Here is a 24,086-nt window from a genome sequence, read left to right as displayed (position 1 = left end):
AATGCTGCATATATATTCAGGAAAGTAAGTTAAAGTTCTTCTTTGAATATATTCTTAAAAAGACTTATTTGTTGGCCAGGAATTTAACCTCAGCAAATAGGGTATTTCTACAGATACTGATTACCTTTAACTGGTTATGAGGGAAATTATTTTCAGATGAAAATTCTGCACCTACCAGAGCAGTTAATCATATCCTTCCTATTAATGCAGCGGCATTAGAAAACACAATAAAAGCACACAATCAAAGTGGAATATTCAGAACTTTATCATTTATTGTAGCATCAGTCAAACCATAAGTTACATAGAGAATTTCACAGACATATCAGTGATTGACAGGGAAACGTATTTCCTTGTCCATACCTGTCCCACCCCAGCCCACCCACCCCACCCCCCAAGTCCGTACAGTATGGTTTTATCAACATGCAACGCCAGACTGCTATTCAGCCTCAGGACACTGGGCCCTGGGTCCAGAACTAGGACTTCTCATTCTTTTTCTTCTGGAACTTTCTGAACTGCGACTGAATGGCAACGGCCGCCTTCTCCGTCTCGGGAGCATCCATGTCAATGTCAAAGTCCTCAGCTGGAGCATCTTTCTTGGAAGCATCTGAAAAAAAAGAGATGAATCTCGTAAAAAAGAAATAAAGGTGTGAAATTACTGGCTCAGGTACTACTCGTGAAGAACTGCTTCAGAGGCAGAGCATTTTTGGAATTTTATTTTTAATTTGCATTTTCAACTTACATTCTTTTGGAATTCAAAAGAATGAAGACTTAGACACACAGAACATTTTCATCGATTTTCAGTTGTTTCATTCTTGGAAAAGAATGTTCTGCAAAGCTCCCTAATGAAAACTCTGGAGCTTCCAGCTCTTTGGACACACAAAGATATGGGGTGTGGAAGTGATGGTAGAAACACTGGAAAGGCATCCACAAAAAAGTGTGTGAGCTTTTATCTGGGCTAAACTGCAAAAATCAACATGCACAAGTCAGACAAATTCACTGAGGGCAGAAGGAAGGGCGACAATGAACATTATTATCCACAGCCGAAAAAATGGCTTCAACTATCGTTCCATCAGGCCCAACACAAAGGGATATAATCATATTTCCACATATCGTGTGTTGCATTCTGGCATTTAATTGATGTGCTAGAGACAAAAAAGGAAAGAAACACAAACTGTATTGACCGTAAGGAAACGGCAGCTCCCTCGGGTTGTGCACTGAGTGCCTCTTTCTCCACCCGAGAAGGAAGATGTTAATGCCAGTGTCGGTGTGGAGCGCAGCCCTCACATTAATTGGTATTGAGTTTTCCAGAGCACTAAGGCACCGAGTTTTCATCTTCAAGCATAAGCTATCCAAGTGCATTCTCTTGTTACCAGCACGAGCAGTTTTTTTTTTTTTATCTTTGGCCTTTGCTGTTGTCCGTGGGTGTATTTACATGTTTTTCTTTCGTACAGTATTAAGCTTCGGGGTTTTGAGCGAGAACTTTTTTATAGCGATATACGAGAACAAGAGAACGGGAAGCTGCAATAGCACCGAGAGTAGCGAGCGCACCTTCCCAGATACCGCGGTCCATTTTTCGGCCCGAGAAAAATTTGCCAGTTTGAGACTTTGCAGCCTGCTCTTGCCTATTCTTCTTGTTCAGAAGCAACACATTGTGGGCCTTTACACTTCATTCATTTGCCTTTTTCATTAATTATGTAAAAGATACAAAAAAAAAAAGTTTCCTCCTGAATTTGGCTCCCAAAGCATACATAACCATTAAGGAAGGTTGCATACTTCTTATTAAATACCTGGAGCTTGGGTAATGTAGTTTACAAGGTAATTAGTAAGCTCGATGGGGAAAGCAATTTTCTCAAAATTACTGTGAGGGATCGTAGGGATTTGGTTGCTAGGAAGGTCCATCATTTGATAAGGATGGACAGATCGTCAAGGCAGCTATTTCTGATGTTGCTTCATGTAAACTGGTCGCGGCCTTGTGTAAAAATAATGTCTGGTGGCATTGTCCCTTCTTTTCTGTTCTACTTTTCACTGGGAGTCAGCACAGATACTGATTGTGGCTGTGATTGGTGGTGATGACGGCATCAAAAACTATGTGACAAATTATTGGTCCTTTTTCTTGGGCTCTACTTGTCACCTGTCAGAAGGAATATCTTATCATTCCTTATCATAATACTCATGGACATGATGATTCTTAAGCTAGACTATGTGATAATACATGGGTTCCAGAACTAAACACATGTTCCTTTACAGAAGGACATACTGCAGAAACCCAAAAGGATGAAGTTTGAAAGGCAACGAGTTCAGAGCCAAGGCAGGTCCTGTTCCAACATGGGCATCAGTACTGTTTTTTACATTGAGGTTACACTGAGAAGAAATGTTTGGTTTGTATGTTGACTATATACATTGACTGATGAGGAAAAAGTTTAGATGTCCCACCACCTCCACTGTGCCACCCTTCAAACACCTGCTTGGAGGCAGGGCTCTCTGGAGGGCTGAGGGTCAGGCAAATATCACCAACCCCAGTCACCTGACTTGCTTCTGAAGCCGTTTGAAGTGTTTCTGCTGTGGGTGGGCAGATGAACGAGAGGATTCCCAGATCAACTCAGTTGATCAATTCAGTGTCAAGATCTGCAGCCTTTAACAGACAGACGGTTCATTTATGGTTTGGGAAGGACTCAAGTGCAATACGACTGACATAGACAGGATTAAAGGTGTTATCCACTCAAATATGTTTCTGATGTTATTTCTGACAATATGAAGAAATAAGGCTTTTAATGAGTATGAAAATCTATATATGTGTGTGTGTGTGTGTGTGTGTGTGAGCAAAAGAGTGGAAATGTTCAGAAAACCCAATTTTACATGGGATATACAGTACAGTATATTATGAAAGATCCTTCAATAAACAGCCTTGCAAAAAGGAATTCAACAAAAAAAATAACCTCCTGTTAAATTAATGTGCTCCACTGTGTAACTTGCAAAATACCTAATATTTTTTTCCAATTTAACCAACTTGGCGACTTGCTCAAACAAACGTGTGGCACTGCAATCAAATGGCAAAGAGGGATATAGATTTCTAGGTATAATACTGCTACACAAAGGTAAATATAGGCAAGGGGAGTTTGAGTATACACAAAAAACTGTACTAATTAATGTAACAGTTCTGGGATTATGACACAGGCAAAATGTAGCGCTAATTAAATATATATAAGAAAGTAGGTCATCTTGTTTCTGAACACGAGCGACTCAACCGCTAATTATAGGACATAATAAGTCTAAGCTCCTAAAGTGAGTGCAATACAGCAAGAATGCGCAGCTGTCCCACACTGAATTTTTGGATCACGCAAATCAATTTATTTTTTAATTAACAATATTTTTAAAACGTAATTTCTTATTTAAAAATTTGCATCATCATCTGCGCACGAAAAAGGCACATGAACAGAAATAATGGGAAGGTTTCGTCCAGATGTCAGCATTAATGGGAGGACAGTGTCCAGATGCTGGAAACCAACCCAAACCTCAGTGTAATTTTGGTAGAGTGGTATAAGCAAATATTAGCAGAATTTTAGGTTTCGGCTAATTTAAAAATAGAAGTATAATCTAACACCGAATGTCAAAGCTCTGGTCATGACTGTACACTGGGATTCGAGCATCGCTCTTCGCTGGTTTCATGTCCACAGTGACGTAAAGTTGATGTTAGTGAGCTCACATTTCGAAGTACCTGGCAGCTGCAAACACTTGAAGAATTACTGTTTCCGTAAGCTTGGGTGACACAGGTGATTTTAACATCGCATCTGAATTTTGCCAAAACGGCATCCATGCAAACTACAGAGATTTCTGCTCCAGGTGCGAGCGCTGAGATCAGCACGTGGGCTGAAGCGAACCCTTTCATAACAATACGCATTTCCCACAATCTGCCTGACCTTGCTCATTGAAAGGTGCCTCTTATTCATCCAGGAATTACCAAGGACTTGAAGGAGTCAATAGCCTCCGCCGGACAGCCCGTCTCCCCTTTGTAAGAGCTCTCGGTGCCGCGTGCCAACCACTGATGCTGTGCCTGCATTTCAAGCGGCAGCTTAATGGCCAAGGTCAGACGAGAAAGACATTTCAGCTCTTTGAAGGGCTGTTTTGTTTTTTCATTAACTTTTTCTTAGCTATTTGAAAGGAGAAAATGTAAGGCATGTCAGTTCAAAGGCTGAAATTAGGGGAAGTAAACTGTAAGGAGTGTTTTTTTTTTTTTTTTTTGCCATAGAGTGATGTAATATTGTTTAAGTACAATCCACCTCAAGAGTTGCCAACTTAAACTTTTTCACTGCTTTCAACGCCTTTTTTCAGACCTCTGTGCTGATTAAATTTTACCACTTTTTTAAAAAAACATTCGATGAAACATTTCCGATCTTCTCATCGGAGATCACACTACCCTTCCGTGGCTGTTCTTTGCCCAGTCATCCCACTTCGCAGACTACTGTTGGAGCGCTGCCTGTCAAAGTAATCAATGCTAATGACGTTACTATGGCAACTCTTCCGTAACTGAGGACATCTAGGCTGCGGATGGGAAAAGCCAGTGAAAACACATCATTGGTTGGTATATGATAATTATTCATAAACTTGAACTCTGTGGAACAACTTTCTCCCAGACTTGAAACATATAAAGCCACTAACTACAAGTAACTTAATGAACCCATTTGTCATAGAATGTATGATGTAGGTTGTAGTGTGTACCAGTTTCGTATGGGGGAAAAAAACCACAAGAGTCTTTGTATCCCACTCCTACATTGTCAGTTTTCATGTACAATTTTTCTTCCACTAGGCTGTGTTTGTGTGTGTGTGTGACAAACTGTTGCCTTAAGCAACAGAATTTTAGATGAAAAATATAATAATGGACAACACACATTTTTATGATATTCCAGCAAAACAACATTCACTGGTAATCAAAAATGACCCCTTGGGACATAGATTAATTACAACATGGCACATTTTTTCTATGAGTCTAACATAACCAACTATGTACTAACAAATATATTTGGTGATGTGTGTCCAGTTGACCAAACCATAAATGGCAGTTATAATCAGAAAGGCAGAACATGCCAAACAAAACACCAGTTTTGAGAATATTTGGAAACATTCACAAATCACAGCGTCAGTGCAGTCCCATAATTTCCTGAAATGTAGCGACAGTACAGACTCTACGCAGACACGGTAAAAAACTGGCCACACTGCTCAGTAGCCGGGTTTAAATCTGTGTCACTTTGGCAAATACACCATTCTAATATAAATGACATTATTAGTACTCTGACCATGATCGTTCCAAAAACTGATCATTTCTCTTAGAAACGATGTGCAAGTCAGTAAAAGACCGAAATCTAGCCATGAATATAACTCATCATATCTGTATTAAGACAGGCTTTATAAAAAGAAGGGGGAAACCAGGTCCACATGCTGACATTGAGATTTTTAACAGGATATATAAGATACTGGTAACAGAAATGTGATTAAACTGCTTAAGACTTGATGCCCCCAAGGTTCATACTGAGAATGAAAGCAATCCCACCAATTCCAGTTTGAATCCCTCAGAAAATACCCTCAGCTACAGTGATCAGAATCTTATTGGCTTCGATTACAATTAGCTGTCGTCATGTCACAGTTGAAGACACGTCTCACACACTCGCCTGCAACCGCTCATCCCAAGCAGGGGTCGCAGCGAGCCGGAGCCTAACCTGGCAACACGGGGCATAAGGCTGGAGAGGGAGGGGACACACCCCAGACGTGACACCAGCCCATCACAAGGCACCCCAAGGAAGTCTTGAACCCCAGACCCACTACACAGCAGGCCCTGGCCAAACTCACTGCACCACCCGTATGAAAACACATCTAGACTCTAAATGCATTGGTTGTTGGATGAAAATTCAGCCAGGAAGTGCGGAAATCTACAATACGCTACAAAATATAAAAATACACAAACACACGTTCTTCCAGAACCACTTGTTCCGAACAAGGTCACGGCGAACCAGAGCCTAACTCGGCAACACAGGGCGCAAGGCTGGAGGGGGAGGGGATGCCAGCCCTCCACAGGGCACCCCAACCAGGAGTCAAACCCCAGACCCAGCAGAGAGCAGGACCCAGTCAAGCCCACTGTACCACCACACCCCCAATGTAACAATAATACACACACACACACATTTTCAGAACCGCTCATCCCATACGGGGTCGCGGGGAACCGGAGCCTACCAGGTAACACAGGGCGTAAGGCCAGAGGGGGAGGGGACACACCCAGGACGGAACGCCAGTCCGTCGCAAGGTACCCCAAGCGGGACTCGAACCCCAGACCCACCGGACAGCAGGACTGTGGCCCAACCCACTGCGCCACCGCACCCCCCCGTAACAATAATATAAAAATAGAAATGAGAAAACTGTACAACTCTTTCAAATGTCACTGCAAGATGTTACATGAAAGATTTTGAACTCCAGACTACATTTGCAATCATGACCCAAAAGTGTAAAAAATTTCATTGGGTTATTCATTTAACAGACACTTTTCTCCCCATATATGCATAGCTGAGCTTTTTTTTTCTTGCCCCCAGAGTAATTCAGGGTAAGTACCTTGTTCAAGCAAACTACAGCAGGAGGTGGGACTTGAACCTGGGTTCTTCAATTTCAGGGCAGCAGCACAAACCACTACAGCACCTGCTGCTTCATCATCCGTGCCCTGTGGGCCCGACCAGGCGATATCGGGCCGTTTCAGCGTTGTCGCGTTACGGTTGCTGCAGTAGGCCTGTGCCTCACAGCCTGCCATCGTCAAGTGCTGCACTTCCCCCACCGACGGCAGGAAGCGCTCCTCTCCCCGCTCATCCCGAGCGCGCTTGGGTTCGGCCCGTGGCTCCGGTCCGTTCCCCGCCGCCGGCTGGCTCCTTCCGAGCTGCGACAGCACGGCTACGGTGAGGCCGGCTGTTCAGGCAGGAAAAGTCGCGTCTCAAAATGCTTACCTGGCTCTTCTTATAGGAAGGGGGCTGGGCAGCGGGTAGGGTTCCGCACTCAAAATGTCTCAGAGGGGTTCGCAGAGGTCCGCGACGTCTTTTACTCACCGTGGCTCACGTATCGGCTACGTATTGGCAGAAGCTGCTCGTTATACGGCAAAGTGTAATATTTTCAGCCGTCTTTCTGCCAAACGCAGAGAGCCCAAAACACTGCATATGTGATAGGTTTTCATTTTGACTTCAGTTTAACACAAAAGCCATCGTCTGTATTTTTAGCAATTTATTTGCTTGTTTTATTTCTTTATTTATTTCCTTACGTGAAAAGCAGAAGACCCGAAAAATAAATTGAAGCTCATGTACCTGTCACATGTGCGACATCATCTCGCTGTTCTGTGCTCTTTTCTCTCTGCAGTGCCACGTACATCCAGGGCAGAGCGCGCCTGGTGTTGGCACAGGAGATTTGATTTGCTTTTTTTTTTTTTTTACCATGTTATATTTCTTGCAGACGAAAAACAGCAGCTTAAGTGAAAAGTTTCCATTTTGGACACTCCACAATGCACAAGGGAGGTGGTTGAGTTGGGGGGGCTCGGAGCAGACAGGACCAGCTGCCCCGGCGAGGGCATCGGTGCTTAGTAAAACACATCGGACACGGAAGGATGGGACCGTCCGAATTACTCGCGCCAACCCCACCGTCAGCAGAAAGGCTGTTTTGTGTTTCTAGCGCCTTTGGGAGAAAAGGATGTGAGTCACATGTTGTATTTCAGGTCAAGAGGGACCGCGGTACATTTCTCTTTCCTACTTTGCTGCTGACGGAGCGACACGAGCCGTGGAAAGGAGTTCCGCAGAGCTTTTTAAAATGCGATTTCTGTGAAAATGCTAAATGCAAAGTTATTGCTCCCCGAATGCAACCAGGGAAAAGGGTAATTGGACTGGCGAGTCAAACGGGGGTAATTATCTGGCCGAGGGAAGGGTTCATATCCGATCGCTAACATGACGGTGCCCTTTGGGTATGTTTGAAGAAAGGGTGCGATTTAGGCACAGCAGTGGTTCGGTTGACGGTCCCGTGATCCCTTGTCTCTGGATTTCTCTCACACACACACACACACACACACGGTTACCTTGTCCACCAGATGATTTGCTGTTCCCACCTGAAGCTCCAGAGCCTTGTCTCTGCAAAGAAAAAAAATTTCGGTTTAAAAAAAAATATACAATTTCAGTAGAAAGAAAAAAAATTCCAGACACCTTGCAGTTTGTGGCTGCAGGCCATTGTAAATGTGCATCAGTGTAATTAGGTTGAGAAGTACTGTAACCCCATGTTGGGACTCTCTGCACCCCAGCTGTAGCACCAACATGACTGCGCTGTCACTAAGATTTATTGTACTGTGCTTCCGATACGGCCGGGGCACACGCGGGGGCACTCGAGGATGCTGCGGACCACCCCCAGCCCTCTGTTCCGTGCTCCGCGAAGCACGGTGTCGGCTTTGAGGAGTCAATCCTCGCTCCTGCGGCAGAGGCGTGATCCAGCAGCCCCCTCCAAGGCGTCCATCAGGCCTCTTCTCTAAAGGCCAACCCGTGCCTACAGGGCGTGGCACGTCAAACGGTGGCTCTCCTCTGCGCCCCCCCCGGCAGGGCGACGCGTTCCGCCGGGGCTTTTCGGAGAGGCGCCCGTAACAGTAGCAAGGCTTTCCAGCCGGAGAGGAGGCGCTAATGAGGTGTTCCGGAGACACACTTAAAGGTGCCTTTACGTATCTGCACTCGCTCCCTCTTCAGCCACACAGTACACCTGAAAAGGAAGCACAGCTCCATCCCTGAACCACAGCACTTAATCCTTGCACGTAACTTAAAACTGCTGGATGGGATGTCGAGGAAAAGCAGCGGCGCGTGGCTCCTGGTGAGTCCCGACGAAAATTAGAGCTACATCTATCCTCCGAACTTCCTCAGTAATAGCAGGGTAATAAACTCTACATTCAGGGGGGAAACACAAATCCCCATGAAGCAAAGCTCATTTTATATCCTGTGGTTTGAGCTTTACTAACCACCTAAATAATGTGTTGTAAGAACGTGTGTACTGCCTTATGGATGCAGGTAAAGCTTCACGGTGTGTGACACACCAATAAAGTTCCACATGTCACATTTGCACAAAGTACGGGAATGTCACTTAGGCTTACAACGCGGATTACGAGGCTATTCTTAGCAGAACGTAACAGTAGGATTTTTTAATATGCACCGTGAACGAGGAAAGGCGTGCGGTATTATGGGCAGCAGCGTGTGCAGCTGAAGAGCACAGATATTCGCGGCGACACTTTGCTCAGACTTGTTCCGCTGGCAAGGAGAAATGGGTACGTGGTGCGGTGCCGCTGACGCTCTGAAGAAAGTCAGGACACTAACGTGAGCCGCCGTAGGTCAGGTGAAGGCTGAAAACCCCCTTCCTGGTCGTAGCGATCCCGGGTCAGGGTGCTGAGCCGGAAGAACCAGGACTTGGACTGCAACGCTCTCGGGAGGCCAATGTCACTGCAACGTGTTGGTTATATGTAGTTAATCCCTTTGTAATCACATACAAACATCCAAAATGAGCGCTCCGTTGCCCATCGACATCTGGCCTAATTCTGCCCCTGGCATCTGTCTTCTAATTTATGCCTCAGGGGCCAGAAAGCAGGCATGGTCCTCTACGCTTTCGATCTGAAGGACAGAAACCGGCCAAATTTCACGAAAAGGGTCGGCAAAGGCATTTCAGTACAATATTCTGTCACTACATCAGTTATTACAGTAAAATTCAAAAGTGCTTAAAATGACATATCTATACATTCTAATCATGGCAACATGCTTAGAGTTATTGCCATGAGGTCATAATGCACCTATATTATATTGAGCACCTCTATATATCACCGGGCTGCAGAGTGGCTCTAATGTCAGTCCCCGATTATAAAGCCAGTGAGTTCAAGTCTAGTTCTCAATGTGCCGTTCCTTTACACACTAACTTTTAAGAAAACGTAGTCAACAGGTTAGTTGCAGATGTTACTGCTGAACTTGAGAACGGAAAATCTGTATTTGTGTTATTATCAAGTTTAGAAGTATCTCATAGTGATAATGGGGGGAATAAACCGCACGCTTACATTCATTAACATTAACTGAAAGTCAGGATCATGGTGGTCCAGAGCCTATTCTGGAAGCACAGAGTGCTAGGTTAGTCCAGGAACACCCCAAATGGGATGCCAGTCCATCATATTAATGGAAAAAATATAGTATGCAATGTAATGTTTATTCATCCTAAATATTTCATTTGAATCCAAATATTATATTTATCCATATATCCATCCATTATAAATAACTGCTTGTCCAATAGAGTCACAGTGGTCTGGATTCCATCTCAGCATCACAGGGTACGAGGCAGGGCACACCCTCTATGGAACAGTAGTCATGACAGTACACATGACAATCACACACACGCACACACACACACACACACACACACACACACATCATGAACCATGTAAAGTCACCGTTTCACATGAAACACATGTCTTTGGACTGGGGAAGGAAACCAGAGCACTCAGAAGAACCTCAAACATGGGGAGAACATGGAAACTGCACACAGTCTGAAGAGTAATCAACCTCATGTCAAAGCCCTCGGCACACAACCTTATTATGTACTTATTTGCAGCAATATTTATTTCAAAGTATGATCCTCATACAAGAAGGGGCACCCAGGTTATTTTCAAACCCAGCTGCTTCAAAGAAAAATTTAAGTGAAAAAAGGGGAATAGTTAATGAGATCATCTAGGGCTACTTTCCTTCCTTGCATTATCTACAGTATTTGGTCTTCAGTGAATTCAGTAAAGACATGGGAAATGTCCAATTTTTATTCCCACCTGGTTGATAATCAAGAGGAGGAGCAACCTTCTTCCCGATGAACGCTGAGGTTGTGTACGGAGTTCTGACAATTAGATGGACCAGGACACTGGTCAGACAGAAGGGCAAACCCTTACATCTTGCACATGCCCCTACGTCCTACAGAAGTCCTCTTTGCCCAGTTGTGCAGTTTGCCCATGCGCAAGACAGGCTGTTCGCACCACTGCCCTGATTGGTGGACAACTGCAATCTCACGCTTTGGGAGTTATTTTAGTTCCTTGTGCTACGAGTGATTGTTAATGCAGTGTTTTACGTCATGGACAGACCAGGGTATATTACTGATTCCTAAACCGTTCATGCGCACCATGTTTGGAGCCTAATTAGTGTCTCTTTATTCCTAATGGGTTTCCTCTCCCTGTCTCAGCACTGTGCAGCATCCCAGCATCATCCACTGTATTTCACAGTCTCTTTGTGCATGTGCTCTGTGTGTGTGTGTGTGTGTGTGTGTGTGTGTGTGCGTGCATCCTTCCTGTTCCCCTGTTTCCCTGTTATCCCACCATTTCTGATGCACTGCTGCAATGAAAGAAATTTTCTGAGATCAGCATCATCATTTGGCTGGGACAAATCCTGCATCCAAGAACACATATAAAAGAAATAAGGGAGAGGAAAGCAAAAGAGACAAGCTGAGAAGGTGGACACTGAAAGCTGTCTGTCCAGGGAGACGTGACATCAAGTGATTTCCTGCAGACTGTGCATTTACGTGTTACAGTCTGGAGCTGAAGCTCAAGGGTCTGTACTGGTCTATCTCAGTGATTTTCACCTAAAGAAATTATCTCAGGACAATCCAGACGTCCATGCTCATACTGCCAACCCGAAGACGTTAACCCCTAGGAGCAGAACACAGAATGGAAAAAAGGAGTCTATCCTACTAGGGAAAGGTTCAATGCTTGCCATTTATTTGCCAAATTACTGTTTTTCCTTGACTGACACAGGAAGTTTCAAAGCAGATTTTTCTTGTTTTTAACCCCATTAAATGCAGATGAGACTTTTACACAATACAGCGTAAAACAGAAAGCCCCGTCAACTTCATGGCACCAGGTTTTGTGTTTGCACCATCACTGGCCCTTGCTCCTGCTTTTGTTCAACATCACATTGATGAAGCACCTCAGGTTCAGGATCAACATTTAGGAATGTCAGGAAGGCTGCTGTGTTTCAGTAGGTGAACAGACAAGAAGGTTTCGTTCTACAAGCCCTCGTTCTGCTAGTCCCATCTTGCATCCAATGAATTTCAAAACACTTTGATGCTAAGTTGAGGGAAGTAGGAAAAAAAGTCTTTTGAGAAGAATCTGGCACAAAATAAAATCTAATTTAGGAGCATCCCCATCTGTTTTTTTTTTTCCCCCCCACTGCTTGTTAGATATGCAGAGGAGGAACTCGATTTGCTCTTGATGTTTATGCATTTCAGAATTGCTTGCATGCGTACAGGCCATTGCCGGCCTCTGCCTCCTCAATAGACTCCAAAGGGTGAATATTTTGAGCTGTAACATTATAGAGGAAGTCAGAAAAGGGCTTTTTGATCCTCCCTAGTGCAGGAAAATATAAACAAAAAATAAAAATTAAAAAAGCAGGAGATAAGCAGCTGCTTTGTTCCAGGTCTGCTGCTAACAGCAGTTCAAAGCCAGGAGAAGAAGTTTCAGCGTCAGCTACAGTAATGTCCATGAAATGAATTGGCCTGGATCACGTCTGGAAGCGAGGAGCTCAATTAGGTTCTGGGGCCGCAGAGCATTAGTCACCTGGTAGAGGCACAAAAGCGGGAGCGCCAGCCCATGCGTGGTGTTCAATGACAGTGGAGTGCTGCAGCCTCCATCATGTTGGCAAAATCCAGAGGAAAGGTGGGAGAACAGTGCTGGCCGGTTGGGCCACTGAGCTGAATGAAGCACAGCGGAACATCTTGCTGAGATGTAACTCTAAAGTGGAACTCCTCCTATTCATCCACCTAGAAAGAGCAAAGAAAAACAATTTTTTTATTTCTGTTTTGGGGCATCGCTGCTTGACTTGAGTCCAAAGTGACGGGAGAGCAGCACGCTCAGAAGAGGGAACGGAAATCCCATTAGGCTGCGCTGATGCGGTGCCAAGCAGAAACTGCCGCAGCGGCGGGAAGGTGAGGGGCCGTAATTACCTGCGGCTCGGTTAGAATGATTACAGATAGGAGAGCGCAGGAGAAAGGGCTATCCTCAGTCTGCAACACGCACAGCGCACGTGGAAAGAGGGGAAACGAGAGGCAGCGGATGAAGCAGCGGATGAAGCAGCGGATGAAGCAGCGGATGAAGCAGCGGATGAAGCAGCGGATGAAGCAGCACAGAGACCGGGAAAGGAAGCTCATCAGGAGCAAAGAGACACTCATTAGACTCCACTATCGTGGGCAAGGAAATGCTTTTCATTTGACACATCAGGCTGTTTGCTCACACTAAAACACACACTGCGATGCAGAGCCTGGCGCTCCTGCCCCCAGACAAATACACAACACACAAATTTAGAGCCTCATGACATCCCGCTAAAGCATGGGCGTAATCCTTTCTTTCCCAATGAACCAAAATCATTCTGGGAATCCATATGTACACGCTTGCGCGAATCAGAAACCGCACTGAAATACCACTCCTTGGGTTTAGCGTCTCTTTTTCTCACACTGCTTTCAAACGTCTGGGTGTTTCCAGGGAGCGAGAAACTGGCAGGCTTGTTTTTGCCTCTACAGCTAACAGAAGCGCATCCCATATGTGTCATTGAAAGCTCTTCAAAGTACTCTTCTTCTATTCTCACAGTAGTCTGGTAGCTTACGTTACAAACATGCAATAGCACACCATCGACACGCAGTTATCCGCACCATCCCGGTGTACAGCTCAGAAATCGATTCTGCGATAGCCCATCTCTGCTATCTGCTCTTATTCTTCACTCATTAGGGACGGCACGTTCCAGAAATTACGTAGTGCCTCAATTAGCATTTCCCTGTGCGGTCCGTGTGGTTGGAATCAGGATTCCACTAACAAAAAAACCCACGACGCACTGGCCCCTGGGTGGTCGACTCACACATATATGAGATTAGGTCACTGTGTGCTTTGACACTTCATATTGTTCCCATATTCCACCTCATATAGCAGTGATATCACTGTGCGCCTTTGCTCCACCTACAACGGTACGAGCTCTGCGAGAGGCTTCCGTCGTGAGCTGCAAACTCTGCCATTCCAACCAAATTGCGTTGTTCCGGCCCCTCCGGACCCCTCGCTCCAGGTGCGGTGCTGCATCGCTGCGCACGCCGCACCGAGGTGTTACCTCGTTTCCGGGCGCAACCCGACCGTCACCGCTCCCATGCTCCCGACAGTCCGGAGGGATTCGGATTCATCGTTGCCACCGTTTCGCTGTGCCCCAGGACGACGGCGGAAGAACTGGCACACTTGTGTTCTTCAGATTCCTTATTCATTAGTTCCCAGTTAAATCCCATCTTGGTGTAGCTGCGCCTAATAAGTGACAATTTATGCATCCAGGAAAGCGAGGCCAAAAAATGAAGAGAATCTGACAAACGGATGGCAGCTGCTTGGATCTTACATTGGCCACGTATAGAATACTACATTCCTTTCAGATTCCGACGCCTTTGTTACATTTCACTATGAAAGCCACAATTATCGAGTCTGTGCCAGCGTCAAAGAGAGCAACGCTTTAAGAAGCCTGGAATCTATTCAGAAAGATGTACATTAACACCCCGCCGCAGATGTTCTCTTTGGGTACACATCGCAATGAATTATTTACACAAAGCAGACAGTGAAAGAGGAGTATGTATGGCAGAAGGAGGCATGTGAAATCGAATAAGAAAGGACCCAGCGACGGTTCGTTTCTATGGCTCAGAAGGGATATAGGAAAAGCACGTTATGGGTGTCAACAGAACTAAGTCTTTTCCAAGCCCTTTCTATTCTGGGCCCAGTTTCACACTTGTGCAGGAACTACTAATATCCAGCGCAGTGAAAGAAGACACGCGCGTGCACACAATTTAAAATAAGAGGAAAACATTTACATAACAAACACATGCGCCCCTTGAAGCAACGCAAATGAAACAGCCACCTACAAAAATGGTGAATGAATGAATGAATGAATAGCTCGTGTTAAGAATTCAGAGTGTATTATTAAAGCTGCCAATGCGTAATGTGCATATTTCATCCTTTGTTCATGTTCAAAAATATTGACTGTGGGCGATGTGTTAAAATCAGTTTGTATTGTGACTCCCTGTTTTTCAAGTCTTGTATGGGAAAAAAAAAAAACTGGCAGCAGAGGCGTGAGTAGCTCAAGCACCTTCTTGAACAGAGCTGTTCGGCTTCAGAGAGCCTCAAAGATCACGAAGCAGTGAGAGGAAAAGAGGGCAAATTTGTTAGCGGCAAACAACGGACACTCCGCACTAGTTCCCGAAGTCCTGCATGTGCGTAATGGAGCGACCCCGTTCGAGATCCTCCTTCAACGCGGTGAAAGCACCTGTCAAGTGACACCTCCGTAGCAAACTGATGTTCAGAGGGGCTTCCGAAAACCATGGTGGGAATGTCCCCAGGCAGGAGAATCATCACCGTGTAGCAGTGTGTTGCTCCTGGTACTGTCACCAACATGAGAAAGGCAGCAGGGGCCAGGAGGTCCATGAGAACTATATTTTAGTTCAGGAATGGAGCTTCAGCCAAGGTACTTTATTACATGCTCAATCCACTTCCACTGCCCTTCTTTCCTTCTACGTAGCATCTCATCCCAGCACAAGGAGAAATCACATTCTGGAAAAAAAAAACTGCATCAAACAGCTAAATTGTTTGTTTCAATTACCAAGCACTTGGAGAACTACTGAGGTTATTATTTCTTCCCGATATTCATTTGTCGCCAAAGCTAATGAGTCTCGCTGTTGACCCTGTTGCTTTGTGTTTATGTCTTTCATTATTTCGGAACGCTGCTGGGTGTTATTGCTGGATTAGAGAGACTGCGCCTCCAGAATACGACCCTGGATCAGCTTGATCATTTCATTATAATGGTTAAGTTTAAAGTGTGTGAACATGTAAGCAGATGTTAATCAGGCTCTTATGAGCAGAATAATCTTGAGGACTCTCTTCCAAGAGGAGCAATATCACAGTGTATATGACAGGGAAGTTCTATAGGAGCTTCCACTAAAACCAGACACGCCCCTCGAACGGATTGCTGTTGCTGGCCTTTCCGATCAATACGGAGTCAATCGAGCGATGCCTTGTGTCCTTAACGGAGAGGAGAGGCCAGGGGTGTGGGGAGGGGGACACTGCAGGGAAACTACATGCTTCAGTGGGCTTTGGGTTTCACCAGACTGGAGGAGATGTCCCCTTCGGGCCCTAGGCATGGCTTTAAGTGGGCCACCGAGAGAAAGCAGATGTCCCACTAGATAAACAGAGAGAACATTAAGACTTGGATGCGAGTGTGTGTAGGCATGTTTGTGGGCGGTGTGCGTTTGTGCATTTTTGATCTTTCCTAATGACAAATGACAAGTCATCCCGAACCACTAAAATCTGCAGCTCCAAAAACAGCAACCCGTGCAGCTGCCTCTCAGACGAATCCAACAAAACCGTCAACTTCCGATGAGCGATTTGCCAGCAAAAACTCTGAGCCTAGCCAGTGCTGAAGGAATTCTGTAAAGCTGAATTCTCATAAGCTGGGGAACTTCCACTGCCTCCAGATTCACAGGCTTCGCCTCGGATGCTGGCTTACCCACTCGCTTTATCGTGCCACTTCCACGCAAAGCCAAAGCTTTTCCCCAAATACATTCGTTTGTAATTTAACAGTTGCACAGTTCCACCACCAAGGGTGACCTTGGCAGGTTTGTCTTGCTAAATCCTCTGCTACTTGAAGGCGCCTCTTGAAACAGAACAAGCTTCATTAGACTCCCTGAGGCTGATGCCCTCCACAACGGCTGAGCCTCTTGGTCAGCGGTCAGCGCTTGGCGTGGGTCGGATGCGTGGGCAGAACATTGTGGGGAACAGGGCTAGTGGAAGCCAGGGGTCTTGCCACTTGCCCATGACTAAATTCAAGCTCACTGCTGTCACAACACATCAGGGCCTGGAGAATCCAGGCCACCGAAACAATTTAGGCATGTGCCACCATAGGAACATTGTCACCATGCTGCCACGCTGTCCCCAATTTTGGGGGACGTGAATTGACAAACACTACATTCCATCTTTGCAGGTAATTGATGCAAATAATTGGACTACCTTGTGACTTCTGGGCTGGGGGAGTCCTGGGCACCGTTTTAACAGCAAACATAATATCTCTGCAGGAGAAAAGCAGGCCACCGCTTTGGGTTCCATCCCGTATGTCTGGATTTGAAATGAGTCTTTTCTACAAGGACATTGTTTGCTTCAAACTGTGGAATGTAACCCCGAAAAATCTCCATGAAGCATAACATCGAGGCACTCAAATTAGCTGCGGGAGATGCAAAAGCAACTGAATTCACTGTACTCCCCATCTGTGTCCCATCCTGCCTGGGGTGGGATTCCTAAATGAGCAGCAGGTGGTGAATAAAAAAAAAAAAAAATCTGATGTTTTAAACACATGAAAACAGCAAAACAACAATTGAAGGAGGAAGACAAGATATCTGCATCCTTCAAAAGCTTCTTACACATCAGACTGCTAGAACAATTCTGAGTCCTCCAATACGACGCCACCCTTGACGAGTAGACTGGAAAAGTGTATGAGGTGTTGCATTGGTTGCCACAAAATATGAGGTGTCTCACTTTAATTCAGTAATCAGTGAGCCTGATCAATCTAAAGCTGGGTAGATCGGAGGGACCTTGTGCTCTGCTTTGCAGATGCCTGTTTGGTGCAGTGCAGAGATGTTCCCACAATCCTGATGCAGATCTCGGTCCTCGTGTTCCTGCCAAACTGCTTGACAGAGCACCTGAGCCACATCCTGCTCGAAGGGCTTGGCTTCAGCACAGCAGACTGCATAAAATCTGATAGCACCCCAGGCCCTGAGCTCAGCTCCTTGCCATCCTTAACCTTGACCTTGACAGTCCAGTACATACCACTGCCTAAAATCTGCTGCAGACCTTTCAAAGCAGGTCAAGTCACTATTCGCTCAGGCTACGAAAAGGAATATAATCGTCTACTTTGAGCTCATGTCCATGTACACTATTCTGAGGTCACAAGTCAGTTGGACAGTTCAGATGTGCACATCTGGGAAAGGGTTCAGAGGCAACATCTTCCTGGACCCTGGCCATGCTCCAGGCTCCAGAACTTGGGCTTTTCCTGCACCCAAGGATGAACAACATCATTGAAATGTTTATTCCACACACCCTAAAATTCCGAAGCTGCCAAACCCAGCACCATTCCTTGATTTTTTTTTTTTTAATAAATAAAATGGGCCTGCCTATGATCTGTGTGGCTTAAGGATACGGCCATCGTTGCGTTTGTTCTTTTTTTTCGATGCTGTCATCTTTCTCTTTGCTGTTTTGGTCCTTAAGCTTCCATAGTCTTAGTTCACGGTGTAAGCTACTATATCCACATGTTGTCAGTCAGAAAACTGATGAAAACTGACTTACTACAGCAAGCTGCTTCAAACTCATAACACTCATTTCCTTAATCTATACTTATTTCAAGCTCAATAAATAATGAAAGATGAGTAATATAGCATTAATAAAAAGTACAGTCTCACATCAGCTTAACAAATGCAAAAGCAATATTTCCTTAAAACTCAAATACTGCACTTGTTAAATAAAAAAAAAAAAAGCTGGAGAATTTCTATTCCAAAAATATAAATAAAAGAAGACCTGCCAGCTCTAAAACAATTCTTCCACCTAAGATCAGATCCACCTGTATTATAATGTAAGCGGATGTTGAGCTGAGTCAATTAATAAATAATAGAGCCAACTTCTGTTATTTAGTAGTTCTGCACTGGACTTAAAGTCCATTAAGATCAGCAAGAGAAAAACTGCGGGTGACCCAAATGAAACCTAGTCTCAGTTCAGGCTCCTGAAGTTCCAGCTGATGTGTGGGTATGTGGTTTTTACTGTAACTACACCATTGTTCCAGTTGTTGAGATTATTATTTATTTATGAATTAACCTTCAGATAATTATTACCAGTAAAGAATAAGGATAAAAATGCAACAGTGAAAAGCTTGGTAATAAAATTGTCACTTGTTAGAATACTTATTCTGTTGATCGTTAGTTATACTTTTGACAGTAATGATGCAGTTATTAGTCTGCATTACTTTTAAACCAACATTTTGGTGAACATTTTCCATATACACAGCTTGCTGGACATGTTGTCATTTTTAGTACTTTGAATGTGCAGATTCTGCATTATAATTAAATCATCAGTTTGCAACACCAGCTATTGGGATTTCCAAACAGGTTGGATTTCAATAATGCTGAGTATGGATGGCATCTCATCCAAAAACACTTTTTTTTTTTTTTATACACCTTTGATGTAGCGACCAGATTAGACGATTCTGGTGCATTGGAGCTGCTGCCCTGCAGAGCCTGTACAACCTGCCCAGCCATGAGGAAATGCTGATGCAGTCACTTTGAAAAATGCCAAAGTCAGACGCAGACCCAAGGAGAAAGGTTAGCTGCTACCTAGGGCACATGAAAAGAGAGATGATTGTTCCAAGATCCTGTCTTCCCACTGGTCACCCTTTTTCAGGACAACACACAGATTTATCCATTTATATGCCAGGCTATTTCAATGTATATTACAGCTGGACCTGGGCTTCAAATCTAGAACAGGTCCTGATAGCAAACCCTTGAACATAACACTTCTTCATTTAGCCAATGCTTTTCTGGAAAGTGACTTAGAATGTTTAATATACTTAAAATAATTTGCCCGTGTATGCAAGTCGGTAACGTTTTCCCAAAACAACTCTTGGCAGGTATCTTGATCAAAGTTACTACAGCAGGAGGGGGATGTGAACCAGAGTTCTTCATGTCCAAAGGAGGTGACTTTAAACCTGCTGCCCCAAGACATAATACACTAAGTTTATATTATAAACAGTCCAGTTGTTAAAATATTTAGTGTTAAATTCGCACTGCAACCACAACTGCCTCTACATGTAGAACACAGGTTTCCTTCCAACAATGTGGATGTGCAACAAACCACTGTAAAAATTTTTCAACTTTGAATGGTTCTGTGTCTGCAGTTTTAAAAATGTTAAACCATCATCTAAATTTTTGCAGCAGTAGACTGAGCTCAGTGAGGCTATAATGGTTTAATTTCACAGTACCATAAAAACACTAAGAATCTCCAGACCATTGCCATGCAAGTCCAGGTGTCAGGAAAATCCAGTCAAAGGGGCTGCCTCTATCAAACGATGTATGTCAAATGTCTTTGTTAGGCAACTTGTGAGCACCTATAATCTGATGTCCCTGCAGGGAAAAATCTAAAGTTGGATATTGTCATACTGTTACAATGAAGACTCAATGGGGCATCAATCTGATGCTTGTAGACCCACGTCTATGGTAGATTTGAGAACCATGATGCCTTGTCCTACCAGTTTGGAAGGTAGGGAGTAATGAAGTGGCATAGTTCTGCCCGACCCATAACAGCTTGACCCCCACTAGGAGACCCGATAAATATTTATATAAAAAAAACCACCTTACAGTAGGTAATTATTTGACATCACCAATAGGGACAGAAGCCCATTCAGGCAAAAAGAAAGGGGCAGGTCTACCTTGGATCTTCAGGTCACAGAAAACCTACAGCAATTGTCTCTCTTGGCCATTTCTCTCCCTTACCTTTACCATGTATCCCATTTATATTTCCACTTTCTTCTCTGCAAACACATCAAGTGCAGCATAGTAGCCCTGGAGGAGGTCTCCAATGTGGGACAGGACCTTTCCGAAGGATTGCAGATTGTTTTTTCAGGCAATCTAATGCCACCTCAGGGGTGCTTAAGGGTGAACAAAGGTTCACAAAAAGAATTTATCACTTCTGAAATGACGACAGCGCTTCTAACCTGCAAGATCCTTTTGTCTGAGATGCAGGCGTGCAACACCAAGCTACGTCTCAGCACAAAGAAATGTTGCTCTTTGAAACTACAAGACAAAGTAAAGCAATAAGCTCATATGGATCTTCTCAGACATTTTCACTTCATGCCGCTATTTGCACGCAATAAAAGCCTCGCTCTGGAAATGCTTTTGTAGACTCTGAGGCACACTTCAATAAAGCTGCAACTTCCCACTGTCGAATTACCTTCAACCATTCTCTAAAAAGATCAATGAGCATCCAAAGAGGAGAGACTCCATTACTTTCTTCTTCTGTGATTTTCACTTTTGTAGTCAATTTTTTCTAGTGATGCAGATCTTAGTGATATTTTTCTCACCACTCATTACAAGGCCTGTTAATTTATCCCTTTTTATTATGTACTTATGCCAATAAGCATGTGAGTGTGTGCCAGTTTTTTCAATTAAGAGATGCACAGTTGCCCTATGTAGGCATTCTATTTTGATGGCGTTTGCTTTTTTGATTATGGATGGTATTTTCCCCCCTCCCCAGGAAAGAAAAGGCAAGGGAGGAAAACCCTTAATTTCCTAAAAACAGGCTCTTCACAAAGATTTGTTCCAATCGATTGGAAGGCGTCGGACTTCAGGCCGCCTTCAGAGCGTGTTTACTCCACTCAATCCGCTCAGGCGATCTGGGAGTCCTCGTAGGCGGCCAAGGGTGACCGTTCAAGCTAATTGAAGGAGGAATATTCTAATTTCCTCGTAAGGAAGACGTGAATAGAAGGCTTGGTGGCTTTCTCATATCATAGTACAACTGAACTGCTGAAGCACTAAAGGATGTAGTGTGACTGTCAGAAATGGAACCTCCAAATGGATTTTGTGCCTTACAATCCATTCCCTTCAAAAATGTGTTATAATTACTTCATTTAGAGAACAGGAGAAGATTCAATGAAAGCCCACAAGAGACTCATTTGTAGACTAAACGGTTACAGCAAGTAAGCAAGCTGCCACCCTGCACTCAGTTTGAACCCCACCTCCTGTAGTAAACTTGAGCAAGGTACTTACCCTGAATGGTTCCAATAAAATTAGCAGTATACATGGAGAAACGCATCAGGTAAATACATGGGTAATGCACATTTATATTCCCAAACCAATTTAATTCATTTTATGACTTTTCCCAAAAGGGAGGTTGGGATCCCCATCTTGAAGATACAACAGTTCAAATATGGTCCATTTTTGGTTGAACACCACAGCAAAATAAGTGTCAGAATGAATTCAAAAGCTACTTTCATGAATTAGAAAAATAAACAAGAATCTCTATTAAACTTTTATTTTTCAACTTTTTATTAAAGCAAAACCTGTTTCCACACACCACTTGCAGCCAAGGTACCACATCCTGCACACTAGGAGACACTATCCAGCACATAGGTGTTCTGCAGATGATGGTGAGGTTTTTCTTGGCCCAGGGGATCCAATCTAGAGACAGGACACCTTCCACCAGTGTCCTCTCACCCTAAATTGGTGTCCTGTCTCTGGGGGATGGAAGCAGCACGGACTGGAGATGCAACAGATTTTGTGTGAAGTGCATCTTCCCCAAAATGAACAAAAAGCAGTAAATAAGCTCCAGGACTGGGTATGAAGAGGAAGGACACATGACATATGGGAGACAGAGGGGAGAAGCAATGCAGACTTAAAGTCCATCTCAATGTTTTTACATGGTGAGGTCTAGTTCATCAGCTGTTGCTAATAAAATGTATTAAATCAGGTAACATCTTTCTCCTTTTATTGCCTGTAAGAATGCATCCTTTTCAAAAGGGATGCTTATTAAAATTAATATAGTGGCTTCTATGAAATACAGCAGGTTCTTAAAGGATAGAGGGCTTCTCTGCTTTTCACAGCAAATGTGTTCTTTGACAGTGGAAAAACTGAACTGTAGGACATATGAACCCTAATTTTGTTTCTTCTGCCCCCAAGCAAAGGGTGGTATGGGCAAATATTTCAGTGGTTCACATACATTATTCTTTGTTCTGTATGCATTATTCCTTATCAATTTCTTTGTTTATAGTAATCATGATTATATTATGCCTTTTGTTAAAATATTTTATTCCATCATTGGCCCATTACAAAACTCACTAAAAGGCAAGGAATTCTGAAAGATTGTTTCATTCACCACTATATATGAAATTTCAGTCTAACCAGTGTCAGAGTTACCCCTCCGTATGTTCAAAATCAAGAGACATGTCCATTTGTTAAATTGGTTTAATTTGCCAATCCAGACAAGATGCTCTGAAAACTCCCATTAAACCCTTCTGCTTAAAGCCAAGAGAATTTATCTATGTTAAACCAATCAATAATACAAATAGAAACATGTTTTGAGCGCAGTTCACTCCCAGGGAACTACAGGCTCTTGATGTGCACCTTCATCTTATGTGGCAGCACAAGTGTGATGTGTGCGATATATGATAGTCCATATGAAGCAGACAGTTCACAGCTTCATGGCTTATTGATCTGGAACCTTTACAGTTGTTCAAAGAACCTGGCATTTAACAGGCAAATATGACAAGGGAGTCCTCGCCTTGTTGGATTTAGTGAAAATATTCACTTGCAGCAACTCACTGTGGTGGACCTGTAAGATACATGAAACTGCAAAATGCAGAAATTCCTTGTATTAGATGGCATACAAATTATATTTTTACAACAACACTCACATTTTACATCAATTACTCATTTAGCTAACACTTCAAAGCAGCTTACAATGTCGAGGTATTTACAATTTTTGCAAGAAATTAAACTGCTATAACGATAATTTACCCATTTATATAGCTGGGTAATTTTTACTGGAGCAATTTTAGAGTAAGTACCTTGCTCAAGGGTACTACAACTGGAGGTGGGAACTGAACCTACAACCTTTGGATCAAGACAGCAGCTCTAACCAGGACACTACCAGATGTCCCCATTTTATACATATTCATTCATTCAGACCACTTTTAGGCTCCAACCCTGATCAGCAGTTCAAAATGGGTATTAGTGATTAATGAAAGTGGACTGAAAATATTATATTATGGACTCAGTGTAGGAGCACCTATCCACCCTGACAGTTTCATCCAAGGTGACAATGAGACTAAATCCTTTCCATACCTGATCCTCTAGACTGGCAGCTGTACCTGGGAACAGCCTGTTAATGGAATAATGATCCCCAGGTGCAGTCAATCAGCCAACAAAGGACTCCATAAAAGCCCAGACTCAGAAAGGCACCAATGAGAAGAGAAGGTGTGACCTAGTTGGGTGAC

The 24,086-nt window shown here is 43.9% G+C and overlaps 1 protein-coding gene across 1 annotated transcript in view; it reads right to left on the bottom strand.

Moving 5' to 3' along the window:
- Nucleotides 1–391: 391 nt before the first annotated feature.
- Nucleotides 392–24,086, bottom strand: part of pcp4b (Purkinje cell protein 4b) — a 29,911-nt gene continuing 6,216 nt past the window's right edge. The window contains exons 2-3 of the mRNA XM_018748586.1: nucleotides 8,087–8,138; nucleotides 392–604 (exon numbers count right to left, since the gene is read on the bottom strand). Coding sequence (XP_018604102.1) covers nucleotides 474–604; nucleotides 8,087–8,138 — 183 coding nt within the window. The 3' untranslated portion in view covers nucleotides 392–473. The remainder of the gene's footprint in view (nucleotides 605–8,086; nucleotides 8,139–24,086) is intronic.

Source organism: Scleropages formosus, chromosome 10 (assembly GCF_900964775.1).
Source record: "Scleropages formosus chromosome 10, fSclFor1.1, whole genome shotgun sequence".
Taxonomy (NCBI): Eukaryota; Metazoa; Chordata; class Actinopteri; order Osteoglossiformes; family Osteoglossidae; genus Scleropages; species Scleropages formosus.
This window is presented reverse-complemented; position numbering and strand designations above follow the sequence as displayed.